This window comes from Vanacampus margaritifer, chromosome 13, assembly GCF_051991255.1.
Source record: "Vanacampus margaritifer isolate UIUO_Vmar chromosome 13, RoL_Vmar_1.0, whole genome shotgun sequence".
NCBI lineage: Eukaryota > Metazoa > Chordata > Actinopteri > Syngnathiformes > Syngnathidae > Vanacampus > Vanacampus margaritifer.
In genome coordinates this window covers 2,029,608-2,050,587 of record NC_135444.1, presented here as the reverse complement: position 1 = coordinate 2,050,587, position 20,980 = coordinate 2,029,608, and the positions used below count along the sequence as shown (strand labels likewise).

The 20,980-nt window shown below is 40.4% G+C and overlaps 1 protein-coding gene across 1 annotated transcript; it reads right to left on the bottom strand.

The window, feature by feature from the left end:
* Positions 1-1,313: 1,313 nt before the first annotated feature.
* LOC144063117 (Krueppel-like factor 4) lies at positions 1,314-4,501 on the bottom strand. Its single transcript, XM_077585103.1, has 3 exons — positions 4,258-4,501; positions 2,388-3,234; positions 1,314-2,309 (listed from the first exon to the last, which is right to left on the bottom strand). The coding sequence occupies exons 1-3, from the start codon at positions 4,315-4,317 to the stop codon at positions 2,134-2,136; spliced, it is 1,083 nt and encodes a 360-aa protein (XP_077441229.1). The 5' UTR covers positions 4,318-4,501; the 3' UTR covers positions 1,314-2,133.
* Positions 4,502-20,980: the final 16,479 nt, after the last annotated feature.

Genomic DNA, 20,980 nt, shown 5'->3' with positions numbered 1-20,980 from the left:
AACATGGAACATTTTTGGGGGGTTATCTCCGTAGTTATCTCATGTTATTATTTGTTATGGATGCCAGGATAATATGGCTGTAACGTGTTGTAAACTTGGCAAGCTTATATGCAACATTTTTTAACATGAACAACATGCAAATTTACTTGCGATTGTGATTGGTTAGCTAGGATCAAATCATGAACCAGAAGTGTTGACATCATCCAAATTATGTGTTTTATTGGTTTAGACATGCAAATATGTCATGTCCACTGCAATCATCTATGAGTCCGAAGGGGTTAAATTGCTGCCATAAAGTACAGTGTGTAGTTTGAGTGTCGTTTGCTATGAAGTCATTCTCGGAGTTGCTGATATGTGTTTGTGTAGTGTGATGGTTGCCGTGCAGTTGTCTACTTGTTGCCATGTAGTTAATCAGTCTCGCAGTTGTTTGTCACTAGCTGTCATATCGTTATATAGGGGAGAGTGGGGTAAATTGTGCCAAGGGGCAAGTAGTTCCACCCCTGTTATTTAGAAAACCATAGAAGTTGTGACCACGTATTTTTGAAGAGACATCCATTTTGCTCATCCGGTAAAAAAAAAAGGGAGACACATGGCTTCAGAGGTAAGCATATACAAGTTCAAAAAACATGTATTTGCCCTCCAAAGTAAACATTTCTATAATTAAGTTTTTTTTATGGCTGTGTTTGAACAATTATAGACAACTTTGAAAACAGTTCACACATGTTTTAGTGCTTTAGTAAGCTACATCATGAGACTATATGGTTAGCATGATGCTGGCTCAATACAGCTGGGGGATGCTTTTTTTCCCCCCAAAATGGTGGGCTTGGGGTAATTTGTGCCCAAGGACCTGGGTTAAGTTGTGCCACTTCCCCTAAATTATGATTGTTTACTCTATATTTATTGTATTTTATTGTTATAAACTGTATTCTTACATTTGATCACTAAAAGTATGTACCATTCTTAATTTTTGACCAAAATTTATTCTGCCACCAGATACAAAAGGAAGACAGACAGGGTTTCAACTCCTCAAAAGAGCAGAAGACCATATGTCAGTTTGGAAAGGAGATAAAAAGGAAAAAAAATAGGCTCAGGCTTTCCCTCCCGAGCACTCACCAAGTGACAAATCTGGTTCTGTTCACTTGGGTTATGTGTCTCCAGAAGTTATTTAAAAAGAAAAAGAAAGCAAAAACCAAAATGAAAATTGTGACTGACACACCTGAGAAAATAGAGTTGGAGAAGGCTCACGGAGAAAGAAGATAAAAGGACTGAACAGGAAAACCAAAAGAGTGAAAGAAGAAAAGGCCTCTGAAACGTGCAAATCAAAGTTTTGTATTTAATTTGTCTTCCTTTCATATAGCATTATCATTTGTGAAATCAAAATTATATATTTTTTTACTTCAGATATCAATGGCACAATTTATCTCACTGAATTCTGACTAATGGCACAACCTACAACGCACTGGGGGCACGTTGTGCAACAAAGCCACTTTTTTTTTTTTCAATGCTTTATTTCTCAAAAAGTTTGACGATCCAAAGTGATTGCTCCCCATGCACAACATCCTAAACTATAGGAACATATTTTAGTTGGAGGCATTTCTGTAATCCTCTTGCGTAAAAGACACTTTAAGTAAAAATTGGCACTACTTAACCCACTCTCCCATACTCATTGGCGTTTATGCTGTAGTTGCTACATCACCATGCATCATATGCCCCATCAGGACGGTGCAGAGAGCTGCTGTTTGTTGTGTTATTAGTTTAATTATATACACAAAAATATTACCATTTACACTTTGTCTTTGTATTTACAGGCAAATGTTTTCTGTCCACGTGGGGGCGCCGTCATGCTGTGCGAAAAGCAGTTTTGCAACTAAAACATTGTCTTCTTATCATCTTCTTTTAATTTTTGTCTGCGTTCTGTCTTTGTGGGGTGCCATCACGCTGCATGAAAAGCAGTTCTGCAACAAAATGTTGTCATCTTCTCCAAGTTGTGCTTGTTGTCAACTTTGTGTCAGACATGACATCAGAGGAGTACCAGCTCCCTCCGTTGACTTGTCATCTGTTACACTTTTTAAATCAGGACAAGGCCCTGTTAAATGTGTATTCATTCTGCTGTCCAATGGAGCAGCGTGTGCATCACATGTGTCTCTTCATGTGCAGCGCCAGGTGATCGGAGCGGGAGAACGCACGCTCGCACAGGTGGCACTGGAATGGCCGGTGTCCGGTGTGTTTGCGGAAGTGGCGCGTCAGCTCGTCCGACCGGGCAAACTTCCAGCCGCATCCTTCCCACGTGCAGTGGTAGGGCTTCTCTCCTGGAAAAGACAACAGAAAGGTGAGTGATGTTATCTGGGTTGATGGCGTGACAGGGGTGCAGCGGGCGGCTTGCTTACCCGTATGCGTCCTAAGGTGCGCCTTGAGGTGCGAGCTCTTGGTGTAGGTCTTGCCGCATCCAGCATACGTGCACGTGTGGGTGGCAGTGCGCTTGCGGGGCCAGGCGCGGCGCCCTCTCCGGGGCTTGCTGTCCATAAAGTCTAGCGGCGACGAGGGCGGCGTCAACAGTGCACGCTGCCCGTGGCCGCACTGCTGCGGCTGTTCATATAAGGCGGGAAAGTGGCAGTGCGCCGCAGAGGAAAACTGAAGGTGGTGATTGTGGTGGTGGTGGTGGAAGCTCTGTGGGAAGGTTGTGATGTCATTGGGGCTGAGAGGCGGCGTCAGGTTTTCAGCGCCTTGAAGGGGCGAGGTAGTCATGCGGTGTTGCGGGTGGGAATGGACGCACGACGTCACGCCACTGCCCTCCTGCTTCACCTTGCTGAAGGTCTGTGGTACGTCGCCCACCTGGGGCCCGTACGAGTCGGGCTCCAGCTTGATGAAGGAAGTTCCTAAGTTGAGAGTAGGTGCCGAGGAGTCCTGGAAAGCCAACGAACTGATAAAGAAGCCGCCCTGGATGGCAGAATCCCCCGACTGGAAGCTGTTGACATCCGTGTCGCTCCGCAGCAGCTCAGCCATAAGGCTGCTGTATGGCGGCGGAGGGTGAGGGTGGGTGGCCAGGTCTGTCAGGGACGCGTAGTCCTGCTGATGGTATCCGGGAGCCCCGCCGTCCAGAGTCCGGTAAGAGTTGGCCGCGGCAGCCTCGCAGGCAGCCGTGGTGTCTGCATTCAGGATGCTGTGGGTCAGGATAAAGTCCAAGTCCAGGAATGTGTCCAGGTCTTCATCAACTTTTTGAGGTCCTCTCCAGACCTGCAGGAGCAACAGCAGAAAGTGTCAACAATGACATCCTTTTACTAATTATCTAGTGCAAGCCTATTGTAGATGATTTTGGGTGAGAGGTGGGGTGCAACCTGGACTGGTCACAAGCCACTCACAGGGCACATATAGCCAATCAATAGAATAGTCACCAGTCAATGCCAGGGCACATAAACTAAACAGTCTATTTGGTCCCACTCTGAACAGAGTAAAATTTACACTTGGAAGAGAGCAACAACAAAAAAAAGTCACTCAAGGGTTGAAAAACAAACCCACTACTTCAATTTACTTACTCTCCGAGCCATGCAGTGAGTTTGTATATTGCTCGCGTCAGCTGGAATCTTCCTTAACACCAATGCTTTTGGTCTCGTTTTGGATATAAGCAAACAAAGGAGTGGCATATCTCAGAGTCTCCAGAGCTGAAAGTCGTGAGTTCGTTCCTCAACCCATATGTAACTTTTTTTTGTTCATTTTTTAAATAAACTAGTAAAATTTAGTCCAAATCTCTCCTTGCAAAAATATATTTGAATTTCTATGTGAAAAATGTTTAATAGTTTTTTCTTCACATGGGATAGGCAAATTATCTCATACACACAAAAAAAAATACTATGAGTAAAATTTAATCTGAATAGTTCACTCTCTTTCAAGTGTAAATTTTATTCTGTATATAGTGGGACCAAATAGACTCTGTTTAGAGTAAAATGTACTCTACAGAATTTACTGTGTAGACAAACAATTAACACCTGTGAACAATGTTGAGTCAATTAATTGTTTTTGCAAGAGGTAGCCGAATACCCAACTTGCATGTAGACAACTGATGTTAGCAGTTGACTGGTCGCCACTCAATTTTCATTCACATGGGCAATTTAGTGTTTAATGAATCTAACAGGGAAAACATGCAACTTCCATGTTTGGAACACCGAAATTTAACAGATGGCAGTCGTGTTGACCAATTTGTCAACCATGCTGCTCAATATAAACAGTTTATGCAAACAAATGTAAAACAAAGTGACTTACTTCTTCCTTCTGCATGGAAAAAGTAGAGAATGAAGGTAAAATGGTTCCGCTTGAGGCCATCTTGCTGTGTTTGTTCAATCAAAACTCGTCAGAAATCAATCAAAACTGGCCAAGGTTTGGCCGAGTGCGAGCAGCGAGCGTGTCCGCGGTGGCGACGCTCGACTCTGGCCAGCCGTTGCAGATGTGTCAGGTGGCGTTCCCGCGAGAGCGAGAGGAGCAGGGATATGTGAGCAACTCTCTGCCTGAGCTGATTTTAAACTCCTCCAGGGCATAGACACAACCCACCCCGATCCGCCTCCTCCACCTACCGCACCGCCTCCAGAGCAACACTTGGTTTCGCTGCACAAGTTCAAAACGAAAGTTGTCAAAACAAGAAAAACTCGAGAAGCCCACCTCCACCCAAGCCCGCCTGAAAAATAATAATAAAAATGACATTGTAAAAAATGTATTTTATTTTTCAGTTTTTGCCAGTGATTGCTTTCCCTAATAGCTAATCTGGAAGAAAAACGAAGGGGGAAAAAACTGGTCGGCTGCCATAAAAATCTCATTTTATATTTAATGCAAAACTCTAATGACACTTAATGTTTTAATTTTTATGGTGTATTGTATTGCTACATGTACTTATTCTGGTACATTCCCTGGCGGCTGGCACTGCTGCATGCGTTTGTACTATTACTGCATACTCAGGTACTGCTATATACACTGGTTGTGGTACATGCACTTGTGGTATATGGTACTGCCGAGCCGGCACATGTATACATGCTCTATATTGGTACTATACTGCTACTGGCATATTTGCTAGGTACTGGTACTGTTACTCACACTTGTACTGGTATATTCACTGTTTCTGGCACATGTACTGTAGTAGGCTACTGGCTATGGTACACGCATTTGTACTGATTGGCCTGGTTGTGGTATGTGCAACGGTACTTGTACTAGTACACATACTGTTACATGCACTTACACTGTAACGTACTTAATGCACTGGTACATGTAATGAAACTGGTACTTGTACTGGTATAAAAACTGGTTCTGGTACATGTATTATACTCTGCTTTTGATTAGCCAGCCCGATTCTAAGGAATGCAACTGCCTTACTTACTTTCTTGACATTTCTTTAAATGTCAAATGTGTCGTGCCCACTGATCTCGATCCAAAGTCGTTAAACACACAAGTGGGTGTGTCGTGTTGTGTTGTATCATCAGGTTGTGTTGCGGTGTACAGGTTGTGTTGCAGGTGAGCACCGATTAAGGAAAGACTCTAATTACAGGATTGGGTTCCTCTGAGTGCGCCGCGGTGGAGGCGGTGGCGGGTCGAAGCAGGTCGCCGTGTGAACCAGACATTGGGATCCACTCCAATTCAACCTTGGCTCCTTTGGGCTATGTGACTCATTACCTTAACATGTTGCGTGCTCTTCGGTTGTCTGCTTGTTACATGTACTGCGCCAAATGCACTAGCACCGGTACATGATCTGATTGGCACCTTTTTTAAATTTTAAAATAATTTAATAAATTTAGTTTCATGCAAAAGGAACTTGCATAATTATAGTGTTTCAAAGAATTTTATTTGTCTTAATATTTTTCATTTGTTTTTTTACATTTAAACATTTTCTTGATTTGTACCAAAAAATCGTCCTACTGCATAGCGCGCATGCTGCACTACAAATTCAAGTTTTTGCCAACATAAATAAATATATATTAATATAAATTCAGTTTGGTCCAAAAGGAGCTTCCATAATTATAGTATTTCTTCTTTTTTTTCTTTTTTACAATTTTTTGTAATGTGTAAACTTACCAAAAAATAAATGACCATCCTACTAAACAGTGCACAAGCTGCACTCCAACTTCAAGTTTTTGTGCTGTATATATTTTACACAAATATATACAGCACAGGCCAAAAGTTTGGACACACTCTCTTATTCAATGCATTTACTTTATTCTAATGACTATATAATATAATAGTTTCAACCTGATTTTGTTGTTCAAGCTGAACCATTACATTTTAAATGAAATGACAGGTGTAGGTTTATCAATTCAATGCATTGTTCTTTTTTTTAATCAATTGTGTAGTCAAAACTTAATTTAAAAATAGTTTTTGGTCAATCCATGAAGTTGCAAAAGTAAGTGAACCCTAAGCTGCATTGCTTAAAACAATCAGTCAAGTAGGATCAGGTAGGACAAATTGGTAGCTTAACTAACCACTGAAATGGACCAATGAAATGAGAAAGGTTTAGCAAAGAAATTGTGCATCACTGACTGAAACAGAGACAAAACCACGTCACTTTAGTGTTACCCAGGTGAACCCATACAGGTCAGTCATGCTGAGAGGAAGAGAAATCTCAGCACACCTCAGGAAGTGGGTAGTGACAGCACATCTGTCTGGAGAAAGCTATAAAGTCATCAAAAAAAAAAAGAGCTTCATCATTCCACTGTGAAGCGGACTGTGACTAGAGAACACTGAAAATGACTACAATCCTGCCTAGAAGTGGACGACCTTCTAAAATATCAGCAAGACCCACAAGACAAATGATAATTCAGGTGAAAGTCAACCTGTGCATCACATCGAGGGATTTGCAGACCTCTTTTGTTGCATCTGGGACACATGTGCATGCTTCAACAATCAGAAGAAAAGTCAATCAACAAGGCTTTCATGGAAGGCCTGCTAGGTAGAAACCGCTCTCCTCTCTGCTTTGATGGAAGGAAGATTTATTTTTTGTGTTCTATGTGAACTGGCGTGAACTGCTTCATATTCACGTTTGTCTCGTTTGTCAGCTGCGTCTGTCACTTCAATCCGTCGCGTCAAATCAGGATGAGGGAGTGGCTAATCGCTAATTATGGCTGACAAAGGCCTCGTTGCCGACAACATTACATCTTAGTTCATCACAAGGAAATCTCTTACGCTCGCATTCCGGCGACCAATCGTGTCACTGAACGTGGTGACGGGATTACCACAACAAACAAAGTTGCTGTGTGAACCAGCACTCAACCTTGTTGTGCTATTTGACCTTTTAATGGTTTTAAAGGTTCAATTAAACTTTCAAGAATGTAAATCGTGTTGTTTTTCATATAAATTTTCATCATGTTTATATTAATGTCTGTTTGTTTTTTTAAAATAATGTCTGTTATTAATGTTCTATTAATGTCTGTATTTTATGTTTTTTATTATTATTATTTTTAAATCACATCTCTTCTTTCAATAATGTCGGTTTGATTGTTTTTATCAATGTCTTCTTAAAAGTTGCTCAATGGAGGAAGTTGCCCAAAAATATCTTTACAATAGCCTTTTTTCTTTACAATAGCCTTTTTATTTGGCCATTTATGCCTCAAACATCTTTTAATTAGCAGATTAACTATGTTTTTTTTTTTTTTTTTTTTTTTAATGTCTGTTTTTGATCATGTTTTTAGTCATTTCTGTCTTTAACGTCTGCATTTAACCCCTGGGCGTTATTTGACCATTTTTTGTCTTTTTGTTGGTTCTGACCAAGCCATTTCAAAATAAAATAACGCCCAGGGGTATTAATATGGTACGTTTTTCCAATATTGAATAATGTTAATGTTCAGTAATGTCTATTTAAATTGTTCCTTTTCAAATGATAATTTTTTTAATACCGTTTTTCTTGTCTGTATTTAATAATGTCTTTGTAACGAATTAACTTTCAACAATGTCAGTTTCAAATATTCATTTTTTTAAATCGGGTTTTCAACAATGTCTTTTGAATTGTCTGCTTTAAATGTCTATTTAACAATGTCTACTTTAAACGATATCTGTTTTTAATGATATCTATTTTAAATAAAATTCATTTTTAATGTTTTTTTTTGTAAATAATGTTTGCTGTTAATATATATTTTTTCTATGAATAATGTCATTCCAGGAAGGACTTGTTGTTGAAGTTTAGAACAAAAGGTAACCCAATAACGATCATTATGTCATTAAAACAGAAATAACTTGTTCCAGGGTCATATGATCATAAAATCTCTATGAACTGTACAGGACCTGATTTAAGTCACATGTCAAAATTCTTCACTGTCAGTTGTCAAAAAAAAGGGGAAAAAAAAGATGAATTAAAGAATGACACATATGGTGACGCTGAAGTCATCCTGTTTTCAATGCGCCAATACCCAAGTGCCTTCTTCACTTACGCACTTTTTATTGTGTGTACTTTACTGATACTAGTTCTACATGTACGTGGACTGGAAGTGCATTCCCTGGAACTGGCACTGCCATTTGTACTTCTCCAGCCAATGGTACTTGTAACACGCCCTGGAACTGGCTCTTGTATTGTACTATTGTGGCAGCCGTGGCTCAGGGTGTAGCGACGGTTGTTCAGTAACCAGAAGGTCGACTGTTTGATCCCCGCTCTCCTCAAGTCATGTGCCATTGTGTCCTTGGGTAAGGCACTTCAACACACATTGCCTCCAGTGCTACTCACACTGGTGTATGGAAGGTGCAAATGTCTGGTGGTGGTGGTCGGAGGGGCCGTAGCCTCGCTTCCGTCAGCCTGCCCCAGGGCAGCTGTGGCTACTTAAGTAGCTTACCGCCACCAAAGTGTGGATGTGTGAGCGCAAGAAGAATGCAACCACCGTGAAGCGTCTTTTAGTGTCCAAAAAAACGCAATATAAATCTAATGCATCATCATCATCATTATACACACTGCTATGGGTACATGCACTGGCAGTAGTATGTGTGCTGGTACATGGAGCACTGTTACACCCTCTGGTACTGGAACTTAACCTGTACTGCTACAGGTACATGTAGCAGCAGCACTGGCAATGGAATACACACTTATACTGATAAATCCACTGGAACAGGTGTATCTTGCATTCTGATACTGGTAGAGGTATACAAATGTCCTGCTACTTTCAATTGTATTGATACATGCACTGGACCAGATAGCAGCAGCACGTGCCGTGAAACCGGAACCGGAAGTGTTACCGTGCTACGGACGTTTTACTGCGACGGACCAACATGGCCGCACCCGGACAGGGAGCAACCTTCCTCCGTTTGCTCCGGAGCAATGCTTAGGTGCTGTGCAGGCGCAGCAAACCTGTCGGACGTGCCTTGGCAAGATGGAGTTGTGTGGTGACGTCTGTGGCAGCAGTGAGCGGCGGGCTGTGCGCCATTCCCTTCACGCAAGTTCCGAGCCTCACTCACGAGTCTCTGATCAGACGAGTGGCCTCGCTGGTGACGGACAGTTCCAGCACGTTCCTCTCACAGACCAATTTAGCCCTCATCGATGCCGTCACTGAGTATTCAAAGGCTGTCAGTGGCGTAGCAACATTCCCCAGGGGCCCCAAGCAAGAATGGATTGGGTGTCCCGGTGGCCAATCGTAGTATACATAGTACATCATTTTAAAATTGCACATCTGCATCTGCATCTTCAATAAACAATCATAAACCGTACACACAGCTTAGTTTAAGTGTACCCTCTTCAAAACTATTACGTTCATTTGACTGTTTAATAATGGGGGATTTTGATTTTGTGCTGGGAGCCAAAGTCATATTCATGAAGCTTGTTGGTACAGGGTTAATCTGTCCGGTAAATTTTCTTAAATGTTTTTATAATAATAATAATAATAATAATAATAATAATAATAATAATAATAATAATAATAATAATAATAATAATAATAATCGGAAATGGATGGGTCTCCATACTGGAATTACGTACTGTAGTGAAACCTCTGTGTTTACATTACAATGAAAACGTTTAGTTTCCCTCCAATTTTAATAGACAATCAAATCTGTTGTAACAAGAGAGTGGCGTATGTTGCTGCCGCCGTCACGGCTGCTTATCGCGTCCTGTGTGTTGAGACCTGCAAGGTCGACGAGTTACGTATTTCGCTGTCGTTTGTCTCTTCTCGTGTCTTAAGCCCATAAATGTACAACTTCGACTGACAGGCGAACTTCGGTTGAAGTAGTAGATTCCATGGCTCGATGGCCAATAATAACTTTTAATTTGTAAAATAACAGTCACTAAGTCGCTCCGGGTCACGTCTACTTCCATTCAACAATAATTTCCTTCCGCCGTCCGTCATAGGGCAGTCACGTGATCACGTGACGTCGGTGCAAATGGTCAATATGGTATTGGTACTGATCTGTTACATTCAACGGTAATGAAAAATGCAATGGAAATTGTGCTGGTACATTGCACTGGTAGTGGAAATGTACTGCTATTGATACATGTACTGGTATCAGCAGTGAGTACTGTATATGTATGGAGGACCAAACTGCCAAAATTAAAAATAAATAAATGACTAAATAAATAAATGGATAAAAGTGAAAAAAAAATCCATTTATATTTCTTTTTTGTATTTAATTTTTGAATTATAATTTTTATGTCCGTTTTTATTTTCACTTTTATTCATTTATGTATTTATTTAGTCAGTTATTTATTTAAATTTTGGCAGTTTTGGTCCTCCATATATATGTACTATACTTGTCAATATACTGGTTCTGGATCTGGCGCTGGAACTGGTACTGATAGCCTACTGATACTGTACACTACTTTATTTGAACATCTTGTGGGAATGATGTGATTATTGTATTTATTTGCTCAGCTATTGGCAGAAAAAAGTTCCATCTTCTTGGGGTACTTTTTTGCAGTACCTTTTGAAGTATGTGTGCTTGAATTCTGTTAAGAGACCAACTTGACTTTTGTTGACGAGTACAAAAGTAAATTTTTTGTTGAAAATTCTGTCTGCTTTCTTTGAGTTTGATTTGTTTTGCTTGGAATGCAGGATGTCTGTGTGTGCGCGTATGCGAGCGAGTCCTGTACCCCGTCCTGGCGTTGTACTGTGAGTGTGCTCTCTGCGTGCGCTTTTATAGGCAAGTTATTTTTAAACGCACGCCCCCTTCCTCCGGTTCCCCTGGTTCCTTATGACTGTGCTTCCTCAGGAAGTCCAGTTGTTGGAAACCGCTTCTCGCTGGCACGCCGCACAGGGGAGCCCCGGTCCAGTTGAACCGATGGCTCACACAGACACTTCAGATCTCCTCCAAGGCCGGACAGATACACAGAGAGAGAGGAAACACAAACAGAGCTCTCACTCAGATTTATGTTTGCCGGACCGACATACTTGCGTTATTTGTCAGTCGGTAACGCGAGACAATGCTAGCGTGCTAACAGCAATCGTACGTGTTTAGAACCTGATTGGAGTTTTTGTCATGACAAAACAAAATGGCCTGTTGTTTAATTTGTTGTTTATATTATTGTATATTGTTGTTTTATTTTATTTCCTTGTGTGAAGTTTGATGACTAAAAAATATATATAATAATGTGTGACCCCCATAACGCTAAATAACCCAATTAAAATTTTCATCTCTTCCACAGTCACGTGAGACCACTAAAATGTTTGCCCTAGCCGGAGTGTGTTGGGTAGGGTCAACTGTAAATATTGGTTTCTATAACGAATAGTGCTGTGCTGATTGACCCAAGTCATGAGTAACAGTATCGGATCGATATCAAAACGCTTGTATCGATATTTTTCATTTATTTATTTATTTTGGTTTCTCATGGGTCCCTTGCGCAATCCCTTCATAGCCTGCCAACGACAGCGGTGGGTGGCACTGGCAGTAACATGTAATCATTTTTTACAGTGAATGACATAATATGACAATAAGTCATATTATACTTCGTTTGAGCTTTTCCAACTACTAGTTGAGTTAGGTATTAGTGAAGCATAACATGTACGTATCGTTTATGTAATGTGATTAAACTAGAAGAACTTCAGTGGCTGACATTTCTTGTGCAGAAGAGTGACAGGGACTAAGAATATGAAGATTGTTACTACATTGCAAATTAAAATAACAACCCTGCTATGTTTCCGTTGAGGAAATTATAATATGGCATGTATGAGAAACTAAGAAAGACAGTCTAATTTGCAAAAAAAAGAAAAAGAAAGAAAGAAAGAAAAGTTATTTAATGGGACAAATGATTTTAAATACCATAATATTTTGTTTAACCTAAAAGTACTTGATATCGCTATCGCCGATATTGGCACCAGTATTTACTTCTCAAAAATCTCAAGTATCGCACAGTTTTACAAGGTGCGTCCAGAATTCTTCAGTAAAAATGTGATTAAATACTGCTACTGTGTAGCATCTGTGGGTATATTTACCCTCAACACAGGGGCATGGTTATAATAACCTCAGGGAATCAAGTGGTTAATTATCCGTCCTCCATTCCGTTTCAACGCCGTCAATCGTCAACATCCTCATTGTCTACAAACATATGTCTTAAACAATGTTTTAAGTGGGCTGGAACGCACCGGTACGGAGCTCCGGCCCTTGAGCATCCCGGTACGCTTGACAATTCATGTTTTGACCCCCAAAAGCCAAAGATGGTAAATATTGTTCGATAAAGTAAAAACCCTGCCACATTTTGGCTGTAGCCACAGGTGCTTATACTCACCTGACCTTGTTTACCTGCCAGTTGAGTAGAAGCACCTGTGGCTACAGCCAAAATGTGGCAGGGTTTTGACTTTCTGGACCTGAGTTTCCTATCGCTGCCAAAAGCCCTTCCAGCGAGCGCCGCTCATCCACAGACTGCCATATAGTATGGAAGTCCTGTGCTCTTCACATCACCATGCGCACGCTTACCCCAGAACTCCTATAGATCTGTGCTTTGCGAGAGAAGCGCGCATACGTCATTCAAGTCGCCCGCTAGCCTGATGCTAGCCGGCAGAACGTGTGTACAACCATAGCTCTTGAGTGAACAAAATGAAATGAAAACGCTACCATACTGTCCTCGCACAAAGCTTCAAAAAAGACCACGGTCAGACACTGAGGTGGATTCGCAGGCTGATACAGCACGGCCGTAAAAAACCTGGGGTGCTCATGTTGTAGCAAGAAGTAAAGCCGGCGTAGGTTCGACGTAGCTCAAGGACTCCCTTTTTATGTGGTTTACTTGTGCACAATATTTAATGTACACCATGGTGAAATTAAAAAAGTAACACATTTCTTACCTAGCATTGCATTTCAGCTGAGTTAAATGAAAAAGCAGGCGAGCCGAGCCATTGGAGCCAAAAGTCAAGCGCGCAAAATTGTCGCCGAGGAGCAACGTCATCTGAAGGTGCTTTTCTATTGGCTGCTGCTTGATGACATCATTTCTGTGTGACACACTTTCAAACGTCTTTATTCCGGATAATATCTAAATAAATATATACTTAAAATCATGTTTAAAACCATCCCCAAAGGCTCATGTATTAAATTTATTACCAAAGACTAAAACAAAGGTCATTTTCGCTTTATTTAGTTAGTTTCAGTTAGTGTTTGTTTAAAAAAAAAAAAAAAGCATTTTCGTTCTTATCTTATTTCGTTAACGAAATTGTTTTTCTAATTTAGCTTTAGTTTTTTTCGTTAACTAAAATAACCTTGGTTTGGGTCTAACCTGCCTTCATGTTGATATACGTCTCATACTGATTTCCGCCATTCATGAAAAGAGAGACCTAAGTGTAATTCACTTGGTGATGAAATGCTGAAATGGAGTCTCATGCTTTCCTTCAGCGAGGTAACAGCATGAGCTTCTTCTAAACGACACTTTCGATTTTGTTGTCAGGTGCTCGCTTGTTTTGCACACATAGAAGCAGGCAGGTGGTATTTGTTTTTATTCATGATTTGTGGCATTGGTACTAAAAGAAATTGCCACCCCAAAAAATCTGTATCATATTCAAACAAAATGGTCACTTGTCAAAATGACAATGTAGACATGCAGAAAATTTGCATGATTTTCATTGGATAGCAAACTATTGGTTTTGACAGACAGCCTGTTTATTTGTATATTTCTTGTCCATGTTTTGCCAGCCTCCACCGCAGCCACCCTGGTGGTGTCTTTCCCGTCCAGCCAGGTCCACCTGATGAGCTTCTCATGAGTTTGACTGTAAAACATAGCGTGGTGTGTGAGAGCGTCCCAGTTAGGAAGAATGTGGCGAGAGGAAGATGAGGATTCCCAGAATATTTGCGGTTGGAGTGGGAAGTCAGAGCCATGCGTTTTCACAGCATTTGCAAGAAAGTAAACAGCAAAATCCACTTTTTTTTTTCTTGTCCTTGTTCTTATTGGCAAATACACAGAAAGGACTCAAGTCAAACAGGTTTAGCTCACATGCGGCTTCATGTCCTAATGTCTTCTTCATGTTTTTGTCGTGACCAACACTGTGCTGAAGTGTTAATCTATTGTGTTGTCCTGTTGCGTCTGCATGGCCTACTCCAAAGGTGGGTTGGGTAGCCACAAAATTACTAACACAAGAGTACTGCTACTTTAGAAAAATATGGCTTGACTAAAAGTAAAAATCAGTCCTCTAAATCAGTGGACAGGTTAGCAACCTTTACTGTCAAAAGAGCCATTTTAGGCAATTTTAGGCTAAATAAATAACCAAAAATCTGTCTGGAGCAACAAAATATTTGAAGATTGTGATGAAGCAAACAGTGTTAGTCTAATGTACTGAGGGTCCCAGATCTACACAATAACAGAAAGCTATGCAGCATCCAATACTTTGAAACTCTTTTTCTGCTACCTTTAATCTTCCGTTTTTGGATTTATTTTGATTTCTTTGCAATTTCTCATAAGTCGTTTTTCATACATTTTTAGACTTTTCTGCCTTTCTGTCAAATTTCTTACTTTTGGACAATTTTATGGACATATGGTAATTTTCTGCGTCTTCCTTTTTGGGACATTTTTGGCTATTTTATTTTTTATTTTTAGTTATTTATTTTCACTTTTTTTTCTTCCATTTTTAGCTATCCATTTCCTGACATTTTTGGGCAATTGTGTGGACATTTTATAGTAAAATTTGGGATTCCTCTTTTTTTTGGACATTTTATAGTTACTTTTTTAACATTTTCTCCTTTTCTTAAATCAATTTTCAGACTGCAACGGGCAGAACGTCATGTTATCAACCTGCTCGCGTTCGTGTAGTCGTGCAAAGTAATCGTTAGATAATCACTACAATTAATAATTCTGATGATGGAAACCAATAATAGATTATATTTATAGTGACCTTTCTGAGACAAGAGCACAACAACATCCTCATTGCTTTCATACCAAAACACAGTCTGATTTACTTCCTCGTTGCCTTGCGCATACACACGCACGCGCACACAGAATAACAGTGGTGATTAGAGAAATGGGTGTTTCTCACAGTTCTCTTCTGAAGACCCTGTGCGTGCGTCTGTGTGTGCGTGCGCACACTATGTAATTAGTTTGTAATTAGAAGTGTGAGTGTGGGGATCAACCTCTCAAGTACATGGACAAACCTAATCCTGAAATTAAACCACACACACAAGCACACACGCCCAGACACATTGTTCTGGAAGTTCTTTTATTTTCCCTCCATCATTGTCATGGTCATCATCATTATGATTCATGTCACCCAAGAACAAACATTGAATGTTGTGTTCAAGTGGACTTGACTATGTCTTGATTTGAGCAAGACTATGGCCTCAGTATTTGTAGACAGGTGTACGTGCAGTCGTGCACTGTTAAAAACTGCTGCATCTTCATTTTCTTGCCAGGGCAAGTCTGGTTTACTGTGTTTGGGGAATATGGCAGACCATGGTGACAAAAAGTAGTCGAGACCAGGGTTTCTCAGTTAGAAATGTAAAAAGGCCTTCTTGATACACCAATCCGACGTCGGCCAAATGTGACCGACACCTACCCCCTGTGGCTTCGGCCCAGACATCAGCACGTCGCGTAGAAAAATGACGTAAATACACACTCACCGACCCTGACTATTACGTATCTTTAGCGCATGCTAAGTAATTCCCCTCCATACCATCGGCGGCGGTAGTCATTATTCCGAAAGGAAACCTCTTTATGGGGACGGGATATAAAAACGTAAACGAAGCATACTGGTTACTTTTTCTCTCACAATGTCCTCCCCCGTGAATGAAACCCTTCGGCTTTTTGCACAGTATCGTATAATGCTGTCATTGTCAACCCTCGCTCTTGTGATTGTGAATGAGCAGGAAAAAAAATGGTTCAGGCTTTTCATCAGTACTGTTTGTCCGCGTTCGTCACTTCCTCTTCTTGCCTTGTGCGCTGATTCACTAGCTAACAGCCAATCAGTGATCATTTTTAGTCAACTATAAATCTAGCATTTTAGTCAACAAAAACTATCAACGTTTTAGTCTAGTTTTAGTCAGGACAATCATTTAACCCCTTTATATTTTTTTGTCAGCAGATCATGTTGAACGTTTCAAATCTTTCACATGAAATTTTCTCTCATTTTTTGATGAAAAACAACTTGACACACAATTACACTATAGCAACAAGTGGGTACTATCGCTCAATACTACGAGCTAGTAAATTAGCCAGCATTAGTTAGCGGTTGGATTAACATTATTATATATAACATTGTTATAGGCCGTTGGATTGATGTTTCATTATTGCTATAATAAACTTTTTTTTAACCTTTCACCGTGAATCCACCTCCTCTCTGTCCCGTGTGTTTGTGCATGTTGCACTCGCTAGCTGCAGATTTGAAAATGGGGTGTGTCACTATGTGTCACAGCGACAGATTAGCAGAGACAAGATTTTACAAACTCATACAATTTTTGTCTTTGTTTTTGTCAATGAACTAAAATATCCATAGATTTTTTATTAAGTGAAGTACATTTTCTTCTTGTCCTCATTAGTCGACTAAAATGCATACTGATTTAGTCCTATTAGCTTAGCTATTGTTTATTAATGAGGGTTTTAGTCTATTAATTGAGAGAAGGCAAGTTTGCTGGAGGTCAAAATGAGTTTTGAGGGCCAAAATAAAAAACAATTTATCCCTATCCGCCATTTTGGTTGTTTACTTTCGCCTCGAACGCTTTCAGGTCCGAACTGGGAAAAAACAACTTGGATATATCCGACTTCCGAAAATCCTCGAATGCAGCAAGCATATGGTGGGCCCTTTTTTCATTTCTGGTGCAAGTCTAGCACAAATTGGAGTCTAACTGGGTGGAGGTGTTATCGGATAAAATATAGCCCACTCTTTGGCCAATCGTAGTGGCATCCCTCAAAAACATAAGAATCAAGGCAGTGCGTGCTTGATATTGTGGGAGCAAATGACTCGCTGGGACGGAGAGGTGAGATTGGCGCACACTTAGAGCAGATAAACTGCAAGATCCCCTCTTGCATGATGTAGTCAGCCAGGCAGGTGACGTGGGCAATTGGAGATTGTGAGTGTGATTTTGAATGGACTATGACTTGATTTGAAATGGACTACAACTTGACTTGATCTGGACAGAATCTAGTAGATTCCGACTATAGCTTTGGTTTCAGCTTTGTATGAAAACAGATGTTTTTTTTCTGTAGTCAGTAATTCTTGTCTTTTTGTCTACTGCCATGGAGACATACAGTATCTCACATGTTTGTTTATGTTTTCATGTAGAGTGGACAAGCAGCATGTAGAAATCCCAAAATTATATATCATGTAGTTTCTCATGGAGATGTATACTACGTATTTACACGATGTAGGGTATGCATGTGCGTTACTGTACGTATGAGTGAGCGGTAGACATCTGCTTCACGTTAAAGCGCCCTGGGTCTCTGACATGATGAAACGCAGCCTGGCGCTCCGCAGCACAGCCAGATACTGACGGCTGCTACGCCCCCGACCAGCCAGGGCCGTGAGCCCGCCGCCCTGTAGCCGCAAGACCCCGAGGACCACGCCTTTGGGACAAAGCCCACCAGAATTCATTATAAATTGCATCCAAAAATGGGCAGAAATATGACCACAACAGGCAATGCAGACAAAAAATGTTTTTACAGTACTGGGGAAAAATTTACACTATAGCCAAAGTTTGGTGTAAAACTAAATCTGATTATTTATTTGTTTAAATAATACTGAAACTCTGACAAAAATGTGATGAAAATCTTACCCCCAAATTGATAAAAAAAAAATAAAGCAAAAAAAAATAACAAACATCAAACAAAGGTGAAGACAAAAATCTGTCAAAATGAGAAAAAACCAGCCCCCCAAAAATTACACAAATCATGCACACACAAAAAAAGTCACAAAATAAGACAAAAACAGGCAAGGTTTTATACATAGACCTTACAACAATGGGGCAAATCTGACCCAAAAAACAGAGGGGAAAAAATCCGGAAAAAAAATGGCTAGGTATTGACAAAAACAAAACAAGACAAAAATCTGTTAAAAAAAAGAAAAATATTGTCATTTTGTTAACGTGTTCAAAGGTGAATAACTCTTTGCGGTGAGTTGTTCAAACAAAAAAGTAAAATTTGAGTAAGTGAATTTGACTTAATGTGCTAAGTTTAAAAGTAGAACCCGGATCTTGTAGTCACAAAGCTATATTAATGTGTTGCGCGTATTGTGCCTGATAGTTACATTTGTTATATATAGAATATTATATGGATTATTAGTACTGTGAATCAATACATTTATAAACACTCTATGATTCTACAAGTAAAAAAATTGAGGAACCTTAATCTGAACAAAAGTGGTAAGAACAGACCAGATCAGTCTGCTGTCTGCTGCTAATTGGCTGTGAAACCAGAACGCAAACCGTTGGAACTATTTCTATTTATGGACAATTTCTAACTCTGTTGCTTTATTGTATATTGTACATTGGTGTGTGTGAGAAACTTAGCGAATCATGGTGAATTTTGAACAAAGACTCGAATGTTAAAAGGCGTATTTATTTATTTATTTTTTAAACAGTGCAATAATTCCAACCAAAAATGATCTGTCATCTCCAATTTTCTGTACACCCTGACCCAATTTGCATATTTCAGCCCAAAACTTGAAAAAGTAATTTGCCCCGCATAGCGTCACAATGGCACATCCATCACTGCAGGCGTGTGCATGATTTCTTGAAGAGCGCCGCGGTTTCCTGGAGGCCTTGAATGCATCGGCATCAGTGGCAGCTGTGCGGGTTTCCCCCTCGGTTGCCGTGACGACTGCAATCACGTCACCATAATAAATAACTTCGCACTCGCGTCCTCCTCCTCGCGGCTTTCTCACATTCCCGCTTGGAATTTTTAATTTTTGGCAAACATTTCTGGAACCAATTCCCGCTTTTTTTCAATCCGCAAAAGTTGACTTTTGCCATTTAAATCTATCCTGATGCCTTTCTTGTTTCGAAAATGTTTTGGACAACTATATTGCTCTTGTGCAAAAGACTGAAGTGGGGACAAAAACAAAACAAACGAAACATTTATTTTCATTCATTTATTTATTTCCAAAAGTCATGACTGTGTTTATAGTCATGTGTTGTTGAGTTGTGTTCAGAATTATGTGCGTGCGTTTGTTTTAATCAGCGTGTGTTTAGTTTGTCTTCACCCCTTTGTGTTGTGTTGTCGTGTTCATTTTGTTGTGCTGTGTTGTGTGTGGCTTCATTGTGTGTTCATCACATGTTCAGTTGCGTGTGTCTATTTTGGTGATGTCGGTGGACGTTTTCCTTGTTTCCCACACTTGCTGGGTGCGCTGCATTACATCACTTTGAATGTGACGTGCTGGCAGAGCTGAGTGCAGCGCATACACACGCGCACACACACATGCACACAGCTGGCGAGCTGAGCTGAGCTCATGTTCTCAAATGGCTTCGCTGACCGTTTGATTGACAGCAGGAATGTTTGCGTTTCCTCTCACACACTCCAGATAAAAAGTTTGGCTTGCTTGACGCACGTTTAACTTTCAATAAGAACACGCACGCACGCACACATGCACAAACAACATAAGCATCAGCACCAATAGTGGAGCTCCGGAGAAACACAAGTGAGGTAGAGAGAGGAATATGATTGATCCGACTGGAAGAATGGAATTGAAGAAAGAAGTTTAAATGAATTATTATTGTGTGAAATGAAGATGAGCCCGATTTTATGCTGAGCGCACAGGAACTTGTCTATGAAAATAGGGCCCTATAACTTGATTTGATGGGTGTCAAACGTGTCAAATGCAGGCTGGATCAGGCCCACAAACAAGTTTATACTGACCCATGAAATGATTTTGTCGTAGAAGTATAAAAATTAGTAGGCCCAACTGATTAATACGCCAGCCGAAATAGATATTAGTTGTAAACAAGTAACACTGTTCTCGATATACAATTACATGTAACTCTATACCGTACCTTCCAAGCCTGAAGGATGTGTAATGAAAGTTGTTCATCATTTAGACCTGTCATTCAAAACATTGTCATTTTTTTAAAATTTATTTTATTTTTTATTTTTTTTTATATATATATTTTTTATAAGCAATGCTCAGATGAGTAATTCAACTTGTGCAAGGAATGGACCTGAAAGTCACTTTTTCAAACATAACCTTAATTCAGTGTTGTTGTTTTTTAAACAACCCTGTAATCTTCTTTTCCTTTCGGCTTTTCCCTTCAGGGGTCGCCACAGCGAATCAGTTACCTCCATCTAACCCTGTCCTCTGCATCCTCTGCTCTCACTCCCTTCATGTCCTCTTTAACTACATCCTAAACCTCCTCTTTGGTCTTCCTCTAGACCAGGGGTGGCCAAGTTCGGTCCTCGAGAGCCACTATCCAGCCTGTTTTCCATGTATCTCTCCACTAACACACCTGATTCATGATCAGGATCGTTATCAGGCTACTGCAAAGCTTGCTGATGAGCTGATCATTAAATTCAGCTGTGCTGAAGTAGGGAGACTTTGAAAACAGGCTGGATAGTGGCTCTCGAGGATTGAACTTGGCCACCACTGCTCTAGACCTTTTGCCTGGCATTTGGAAACTCAGCATTGGGAAAAGTCTCTTATAACGGCGA